At 45.8% G+C, this 9,425-nt stretch overlaps 1 protein-coding gene across 1 annotated transcript; it reads right to left on the minus strand.

Annotated features, from left to right (window-relative positions):
• Window positions 1-387: 387 nt before the first annotated feature.
• Window positions 388-9,041, minus strand: CARD9 (caspase recruitment domain family, member 9). The gene is made up of 12 exons (XM_009584445.1): window positions 8,857-9,041; window positions 7,596-7,733; window positions 6,830-7,155; window positions 6,226-6,405; window positions 5,879-6,031; window positions 5,269-5,394; window positions 4,955-5,146; window positions 4,355-4,396; window positions 3,687-3,732; window positions 2,195-2,265; window positions 1,347-1,429; window positions 388-484 (listed from the first exon to the last, which is right to left on the minus strand). The coding sequence occupies exons 1-12, from the start codon at window positions 9,038-9,040 to the stop codon at window positions 388-390; spliced, it is 1,638 nt and encodes a 545-aa protein (XP_009582740.1). The 5' UTR covers window position 9,041.
• Between the last annotated feature and the right edge of the window lie 384 nt (window positions 9,042-9,425).

Raw genomic sequence — 9,425 nt, forward strand, 5'->3', positions numbered from 1 at the left:
CTGCACAGGCCGAAGCTCCGCCAGCTCCCTGCAGGAGCTGGGCCTCCCCGGTCCGCAGGGGCGTCGCACCAGGGGCCCGCCTTTAATTAAAGAGCAGCCTAGACCGGATCGGGCACGGGGCGAGCCGCCACACACGGCCTCGGGGCTTTGGGCCCTCGACCATTTAATCCTGATTATTTTATTTGTGCACCGCACACCTCTCGCATCACTGCTTTTCTAAGAGAGAGATTGATGACAGGACATCGGAGCTAAAAAATACAGTCCCATTACAAACATTAACTTCTGATAAATGTTTGTTTAGATGGCTTTAAAATCTAAGTAGTCCACTGAGAGAAATACAGAGGGCATGGCAGCCCCCAGACAAGGCTGGTGTTTCCCTCGCAGGTCTCAGGAGCCTTCGGTGTCGGTGTTGTCGCTGCCAGTGGTGTTCTCCCAGTCGGCCTCGTGGTGTCGGTCCTTCGGTGCCCTTCGCATTGCTCTTTTTCTGAAAACAAGACTAGACGTTTCATTTTTTTTCACATGTTTTCTGCGAACAGGTGGCATTTGAGTGCTTTGGGGAGTTTACTGGGGAGGTTCAGTATGTATCAATCACACCCAACATAAAGCTGTGAGTGGTAGCAAGCATAGGGTAAAGAGAATTAGTCTAAATTGATGAAGACATTCTTACATTTCCTGAAGTGTGATGTATTGCTGATGTTTAGTTGAAGAAGCCAAGAAATCCTACCCAAAGTTCTTTCTTTAATAAAAACAGTATTGTCAACGCTCAGAAGAGTTGTTTACAGTGCCATTGGGAGCACTTCTATCTAAGGCTAGAACTAAGGTCCCTCTTTTACAAGGTTTTCATTGGTCTCATGCTCCATAAAGGCAGTGATCAGTGAAGACATGAGGCATTTGGAGAACGGGCCTTCAAATGAGCGTTTTAAGAGGACAGAGGGTGGAAATCTGCTCCCATTCACAGTCATGGGAGCTTGATCTTGAATGTCAGCAGTATGTCAGATGGACAGTGAATATCAGACAGATTTCACTCGCATAGGAGAAATCTATCGAATTTATTAAACCAGCAATTCTTTGGAGCCACCCCCACTACCCTGCTGTGGAACTATCTGCATGGTCCAGAGTGAAGGCAATCATTGCTATCTTGGCTACTTCTGGTACTAAAACAGGAGTCTCAACCAGTTCAGCTAGAAGCATGAGCCTCTGAAGATAAGATCTGTAATGAATTTATGCCTTCCATGAATCAAGCTTGGGGACAGGGGATGGACAGAAAAGAGGAAATACATACAACAAGCTAATCAGTTAAGTCACATGGGTATGTCTAAATTAGTCCTGCTTACTAAAGTCCAGACCTTCGGTAACGTTCAAAGCAGTCCTTCATCCTCCTCCGCTCCTTTTCTGCCAGTTCCTCATTGGCTAAGCCACACTCCTTGAACTGGAAAAAAAAATTCGAAAAAGTATGAACTGGATTCCTCTGAAGATCAGATTGATGTTAGCACCAGGTAGTGCAAACCTGCTCTGCAAAGGTGGCCCGTTCTGAGGCTGATGTACTGCATCTGGCCTTTCAGGGTAGAAGGCTGCAGACCACCCAAATAAGCTTGGTCATGTGTCCTCTCTGACTTGTTCATGCAAGGAATCATTTTACATTTAAATAAAGGAGAAAAAAATGGGAACCTATGCCTTCAGATGACCAAGAACAACTGTTCACTACCAAAACCTTCATCCAGGAAAGCAGTCCACTGCGTACAGCTAGCTTCCTGCACCTGCTTGGGCTTGCAGAATGAAGTACAGCATGTTCATTTCTGGGCTGTCCACTATTGTGTGCGCAGGATGGTAATACATCTGTTTCACGTAGTTTTACCATCTTTATTCTCTCCCATTTGTAAATTTGGGATTCTGTTTCCTGTACTAACAGTAATACTGCAGACAATTAAACTGGAAAACATCCATACCCAGAGATGAAGGCCAGAAAGTAATTAGAAGAGGCTTCTAGGCACAGATGGAGAAATAACCACCATAAGTGTTCTGCTGTTCAGAGCTCAGCCTTTTTGGAGGGTGAAATTTGCACAAAGTGCTCAGATTTTGGAAAAGCAGTAGCTGCTTACATGCTTCTCAAACCTGGTAAATCCATCATTAACAAGAACATCAAAGATCACAAACCCCAGTCATAGTAAAGAAGAGCCCACAAAGATTCTCTTACACTGGGTGACTTTGGAGGCAGACTGCTCTCTCGAGTGCTAAATTGCTGGTTTTGTCCTTCGGGGCAATCTTCTAAGAGAAGAAAAATCACAGCTTTAGTCATAGCTGCCATTGCAAAATAACTTCTCCCTCTGCCAGTTTGTCAAGCAGCAATAGTTGTAACGTAACAGCTGCCCAGCACTACACAGAGTCAACAGCAGAACTGAAACCAAGCCCCAAAACATTCAGGATTCAGTCCTGTGATCAATGCACGAGTCACTTCTCATTTTACTTGAACCCTGAATCTTACTTAGGATGATGGAGTTCCCCATCAGGCTCAGAAAGAGACAGCAGCTTTCTAGTTTCTGCTTATGCAGGAGCAAAATGAACCTTTGCAAACCAGCACCTCTGCTTAGCATCATTAAAAAAAAAAAAATCATGTTAGAGGTCACCATGAGAAATCATGTTAATAATTATTTAAGCCATAATTTGTCCTTGTTCCCCAACAACTAAGTTGTGCATATCAAGGCACTTAACATTAGACCATATTTTAGTGAAACTCCTCATGTAGTGACCAGGTATTGTGATACATGTTTTTGAACTGAGCGAGGTATAATAATAAAAGGCTTTTTGGATCAGTGTTGAAAAATTTCCCATCTCAATGACTGAAAAGATTATTTAGATCTTCCAGGAGATCAAAACAGAAAATTTCTTCTACTGTGCTAGTTTTCTTCCTTTCTCAACATGTTTTGAAAGAGAATTTCAAGTTCTTAGAGGAGCCTATTAATTCTTTTCCACACTGCTGAATCATTTCCACTGGGGATGCCACAGAAACAGAACCAGTAACAGTGTTAACTACATGGTTCTGCTTTTGTGAAAATAGCCTGCAACATAAAAGGGAAGAGGGGAGGGAAAAATCTCTGGAGAAAGCCACACGGTCCAGCTGAAGTGGAAGGATGTTTGTTCTGTTGTCAGCTCTGCCACAAATGCAAGAAGAGTGTGTGTGTGGGAAGACACCCAGGAGCTATTTCTCAAAGGCACCAGGTGATTTTTCCTGGACAAATTCAGTAGACAGATTACCTCAAAAAAAAAAAAACAACCCTCGAGGTCCTAGGATGGTCTAATTTTTCCCAGGTCATTCAGCTATATGAAAGACCCTTTCAGAGACCATGTAGCAAAAAGACAGCATGTGGAGCCTTTTCTCTCAAAAAAGCTTTAGAAGCATTCACTGTTCCCAGCATGTGGGGACATGTTCTCTTTTTTATAGGTGAGAAAGATGGTGGTATGGCAGAATGCCTTGATTTATGGGTACCTATTCTGAGTCATCTCAAGGAAGTCTTACTCAGAGTGCCAAGCACACCCCACTGAGAAGTATCTCTTACAAACTGAGTCACCAGTCAGACTACTTGTTCTTCACTAAAAATAAAACCCAGGAATGTCTTTTCCTGTGCGCTTGGAACACTGGACTATCCTCTCAAGAATTCTACCCTGCATTTTCCCAAGAAAAGCCTTACTTTTAGTCGGTTGTGTATCTTCATCTAGATGACCGTGAAGAGTAAGCTATGGGACAGAAACAAAGTAAGAACATGAGAACTGCCCCTTATTCCGTCTCACACAGTAGCTAGGAACAGATGGAGGAATATAAGAAACAGGACATGCATAGAACCGACATTTCCTTAGTGCATCTTGCTGTCAGCAAAACAGGAGACTGAGCCAGAAGTGACAGATCTAGTCATGGATTTATCCTCCATGAATAGATCCAGTTCCTTCGGCCTCATTTATACTTTCAGCCTCCAGACAATGTGACAATCACTTCTACACTGAAGTTATGAACTAAGTGAAAACTCTTTACTACAGATGTCCCCAAGGTAAGACTTATTTTTGCCTGTTCTCCCACAGGAGAGACAATTAGAAGCAAGTCCAAATAATTCAATTCCCCTGATTTGTGTAGACTCAACAGATCTTGCTGACTAATGCTGTAACTGTGTCCTACACTTAGAAATCTCAGGACACAGGGAGATTCTGTCACTGGTCTGTTTTGCTGCCTCTGTACTTTTTGATGTCACTGAAATGAGCCTGAGCCATGGATTGAAAACTGCTATTACTTAGGGAACTGAGCACAAGTGAGGAATTTGAAACCATCCCAGAAGAAAGTAAAAGGTAAACAAGGCACCCTACTCACTTCCTGGGAATCTCTGGAGGAGGTATCATCCAGGTCAGAGGTCTGAAATAAAACCAGTATAAAGTAATCATTCCTCATAAGCAAGGACATGGTAGTAAGGGAATATACAGGAGACTGAAAACTCCAGAAAACAGAGAAGTGTGGACTTCCTCCCTCCTACACTCCTGTCTGACCACTTAGATAAAGTACATAAGATTCCACATTAACTAAATTATATCTAATTTCATTCCAGAAACTTTAGCACCCTTACACCCTGCTCCCATTTCATCCAAATGGCTCATACACAGTGTCTAAACAGAGTTTACTCTTTGGTGGTTGAGGATCCCCGCATCATCTTTGGACACGCTCTAAACACAAACACAGATGGCCTCAGCTTGCATCAGTCCAGCTTATCCATGCCTGGCACCAGGGTGAGGTAATAGGAACCATCATGTCTTTCATTTTTCTAAACTCAGCATTGCATAGAAATCGTTACCCACGCAGCTGGCCACTGCCCACTGAATTCAAACTGGTTAGGTGCAAAGGCCTCGGAACAGCCCCACTCTGGCCCTATACTCAGCTTCCCCACCCGTCATACAGATGACAACCCCGCAGACATACCGGTGTGGGTAGCTCCAGTTGCAACCTTTTCAGCTTGGCTTCAGTAGCCAGTAACTGACTTTCCTTTTGGAAGAGCTGCAGTTGCATTTCGTCACATCGCTCCCCCAGTTCCCGAATCTGCTTGCGGTAAGCGTCCCTCTCAACCAGGTTCTTGGAGTACTGCATATAGAACTGTTCTCGGGTCAGGAGTGCCTGGCGTAAGGGACAACATGTCGTGGCATGTCACACAACAGTACATTCAGGGTTACATTATCTGCCCACTTCAAGCAGCAAAGCAGGGATTAGCAGCAGCTCCAAGAGGAATGTTTTATCACCTGGTCTCTTTCTGAAGCCACTTCCTCCATCTGCTGCAAGACAGCTTCAATCCGTTTTTTATACATCTGGGAGTCCTTCCTCAGAGACGTGCACTGTAGTTCAAGCATCTCTTTTTCCTCTGCATACTGCTGAGACAAGGACAAACGCACCCCGCTTGTGGGCAGAGCCTGAGCTAGACGCTCACCACTTCTGCTCTGTGCCACAGATTGCTATGGCCAAACCTCCATGCAATGTCAAAGTTCAGCCAGACTGTCCAGTTGGAGCAAGGCCAACCAGAAGGTTAGTCAACATGACTAGGAGGACTGCTAACATGATGGATTTACATGTACCTGAGCTGTCAATCATGATAAAAGCTCCCATTACCCTCCAGGCTGAGGGAGGGACTGTTAATTAACACAGACATTAACAGGTAACAGTTAATGCCACAGACACAGAATGCTAAAATATTAGCGTGCCTTTTTTCAACAAACTATAACACAGACACTAGAGTAGAAGCAGCAAGGATTGCTGCTGAGCAGCTCCTCTGCTCCATAGGCAAGACATTGCAGGTGCTTCATCTGCCTATCTTACCCACTGACCCTCAGCGGGAATTTGCAATGCATCACGTACTTTGTCTTGGAGCACCTCGGCTCGCCGCAGCTCCTTGCGAAGGCTGTAAATGGTGTTCATCAGCTCCCGGCGTTCTTCTAGTATCTGGCTACAGTCATTCTCCAGAGTCTCACTGGAGAGGCTCTTCTCCGAGTTCTGTTCCCTGGCAACCTGCTGGACAAAAAGAAGTGAGATACAGCAACCATCTAACTCCATATTAACTCTCTTCCCACAGTCCTATGTGCTCTATTTGACTTGGGAGAACAAGGCCACAGCTGACCCACACAATCTTCAGTGCAGCCCCACCACTGCCCTGACTGCTACAAATAATCACTTCTCAGGAGTCCATATCCAACCACCCCACCAACCTGGAGAGTGTTCTCCAGCTCCTGATTCTTGGCCAAGAGCAACTCCTTCTCCTGCTGGATCTCCCACATCACCTCATGGCTTGGACGCTGCTCTATGGCGTGCTTCAGTTTCATAGTGTGCTTACGCTCCAGTTTGCAGTCATCCTCAGCCTTCATGAGGCTGTGCTTCAAGTGATCGATCTACAAGAAGGTTCAGAGCTCATTGGTAACAAAGAGAAAACCCCGGCCTGCAAAAGCAGTTCTCACTCCGTTCCCCAGACGCACATGGGGCAAGTTTCTCCCCAGCTTTGTTTTCCTCAAGATGCTTGGTGCTCTGGGGACCAGAGTCCTGCCTGTGTGCTAAATGAATACAACATGTTGCTCTTGTGAGAGGGCCCAGTCTTGAATGAGGGGAAGACTATTAATTCTTCACAGCATAACTTGTAATACATGGGCCTACTGGGCTGAGCTAGGGACCACCAAGACATGCCACCTGCTAGAGAAGATGCACAGAACCTCATTCTGGACTGGTCCAGACCATCCCGGGCAAAGACAAGTCTGGTGTACAGCACAGTCTTCCAGGGACCAGGTGAGAAGGGGAAAGCTTTAGAAAAGGGTGACTGACCTCTAGGATCAGGTCCCGGTTCTTCATGAGGGCAGCGCTCTTCTCCTCGCTCTGTTTGGCGTAGCTCATTGCCAGGTTGTAGTTCTCGTCCTTGCACTTCCGCAGCTCCTTGCTCAGGCTGTCCCTCTCCTCCTTCATCTTCTGCGCCCGCTCTTGGTGCTTGCGGAGCAGGCTGTCCCTCACCCACATCTCTCTGATCGTGTCCTCTTTGGTGTGCAGCCACACAGTAAGCTCCTGGGCCTTCTGCCGCTCCTCCTGCACAGTGCTCTGCAGCTTCATGATCTCATTCATCAAGACCTGGCTCAGGCCTGATTCCCCAGCGGTGTCTGTTTGGTGGGCAGGCATCAGCCACTGCTGTCCTGTGTGCTCCCCGGACACACATACAGCACAGGTTCCCACCCACTTATCACTCAGGATCATCACATGCCATGCACAAGTATACAAACCCTGAAGACACGTGTGATCAGATTATCCCCCATTTCACCCCTGCTCTGTGCCTTTCTACACCACAGTGTCACTGACAGAACAGGCAGAAGGAAGAACTGATCCTTCTGCTTCCTCCTCCACCCTCCCAGGTCCAGCCTGTGACGCCAGACAGCAGGGCCATTCTTGCCAGAACCCTTCCGAAGCACACAGGGAGCAAGCCAGGGAACGCTCCCGACTCTGCTCACCAAAGCTGGGGAGAGGCAAAGGCGGAGGTGAATCCCCCCTTAATTTGCACAGCAACACCGAATGAAGAGCTGTTTTTTCAGAACACAAACATTACCTATAATCATAGAGAAAACCCTGCTGGGCTCCTTGCCAGTTATTTTCTTATACAGTTGTGGATAATAAAGCTCAAGACTCTCCAGAAATGCCTCAAAGCCCTTGTGTCCCGTTCGCTGAAGAATGTCCAGAAGAACACCTGAAATAATAGCAACAGGATATTCCATTCATTTATTTATCTCTTTACCTATTTCTAACACAACAAAAAATTGCTCCACTTTCTCCACATGGAGATTAAAGTCCCTGGGATCAAATCCCCCAGCCAATCGTAAGCCAATTGCCCAGTAACTATGCAAAAGTATTTTAACTGTGAAGGAACAGTTAAAACTTAACCTTGTACCTAGCTCCTACTACAGTGGGTGCAAAAAACAGATCTCAGAAGAGCACTTTATGAGTGCTTTATCAGCACCTGCTGATAATTACAGAAAAGGTAAGCTAAAACAAAGCACCATGATAGTTTCTGTAGCTTGAGGCTCCACTTCCAAATACTAGAGGCAAATACGGGAATAAAGGGCCACTAGTGTAAGAACACTGTGCGAAACCAGAGAGGTAGCAGGGACAAGCCTAAGAGAGCCTTTGAGCTCAGTTCCCTACTTTGTCTAGAAATACTCTGTACCAAATCAAGCCCAGGGGGCTTCTTCTCTGTGTTTTGCAGTTTTCCAATGTGGAAAACAGGGAAAATAAATTTTTTTCAATGATCCTCAGTAATTTATCAATAAGAGTTAATCCAATCCAAAATTATATAATGAATTCTGTCATTCTCTCTGGTTGGAACAAGATCAGGACTGTATAGAACAGTCACAAAGAATTTACTTAATGTGCTGCCAGCATTCCCTCAAACACCAGAAGGTAGGAACAAGGGACAATACATGATGCATTAATCTTGGAAATCTCCCCCTGCAAAATTGTTACACAGAATAGCCTTGTGGGTCAAACCAAAGGAAGTCCATCCCTTATGCTGATCTAGAGATCCAAACCACCAAAAGGCCGCACACCCTCTGTGCTCCCGTTACCCTCACACAGCTCAGGAATGCATCGATAGAGCCACCTCCATTCCTCCTCTCCCCACAGTGATGGGGAAAGGGAGGGCAAAGGGGCTGCACAGCAGTGCCTACAACGTTTGTGTCTAAACACAGGCAGATGGTAACCTAGAAGCGATGCATTCCTTCAGGCCCAGTCCGTTAGCACTCTGTTCCAATCTGTTCCGAAGAGCCGACAGAGCACGGGAGCATCTACAGAGTCGAAGGCTGCACTTCACCCACCTGCCTTCCGTTTGCGCATGACCAGGCTGGGGTCATTAAGAACTTGTTCCTCATCATCATGGCTGATCACTTTGCACTGGCGAAGATAGGGTGTTATACGGGAAGGATCTATCACAGAGATCAGCTTCACCCGGAAGTTCTCCAGGTTATTCCAACATGTCTCATCATTATCTTCTTCCAACATGTTGGTGAAAAGTATTAGTGAGGAGTGTTGTCCTGTCTTGAAAAAACAAAAACAGAAAACACAAGCAGACTCTAAGCCTCCTAAGTAGTTGGGAGGGTGGTGGTGAAACCAAGTATGTTAGCAGACTGAGAATGGAAAAGTGTCTTTTAGATACAGGAACACATCTCCCATGTGGTCTTTAACTCAGCACTTGCAAATCACCTGCAGAACATGGTGATACACTACAGTCATACCTGAAAGAACAGTGCGGTACCACACTGGAGATAGCAGTAGCTGCAAGGCTAGCTGCTGACATATACGTGAAGAAGAGCTAGTGTGAAATTCTGAGAAAACAGAAGTCACCAAAGCTTGATGATTTCCCTCCAACCAGCTGAACATCTCCCAG

The sequence above is a fragment of the Fulmarus glacialis genome, unplaced genomic scaffold (assembly GCF_000690835.1).
Source record: "Fulmarus glacialis isolate BGI_N327 unplaced genomic scaffold, ASM69083v1 scaffold49748, whole genome shotgun sequence".
Lineage (NCBI taxonomy): Eukaryota > Metazoa > Chordata > Aves > Procellariiformes > Procellariidae > Fulmarus > Fulmarus glacialis.

What these genes read in the sequence shown, in the direction of transcription:
- CARD9 (XM_009584445.1), bottom strand. Translation starts at nt 9,040, where the DNA reads ATGTTGGAAGAAGATAATGATGAGACATGTTGGAATAACCTGGAGAAC. An exon ending in ACCGGGACCTGATCCTAGAG is followed by an intron (nt 6,406 to 6,829) that starts GTCAGTCACCCT and finishes ACCTTCTTGTAG; the next exon opens with ATCGATCACTTGAAGCACAG. An exon ending in AGATACACAACCGACTAAAA is followed by an intron (nt 2,266 to 3,686) that starts GTAAGGCTTTTC and finishes TTCTTCTCTTAG; the next exon opens with AAGATTGCCCCGAAGGACAA.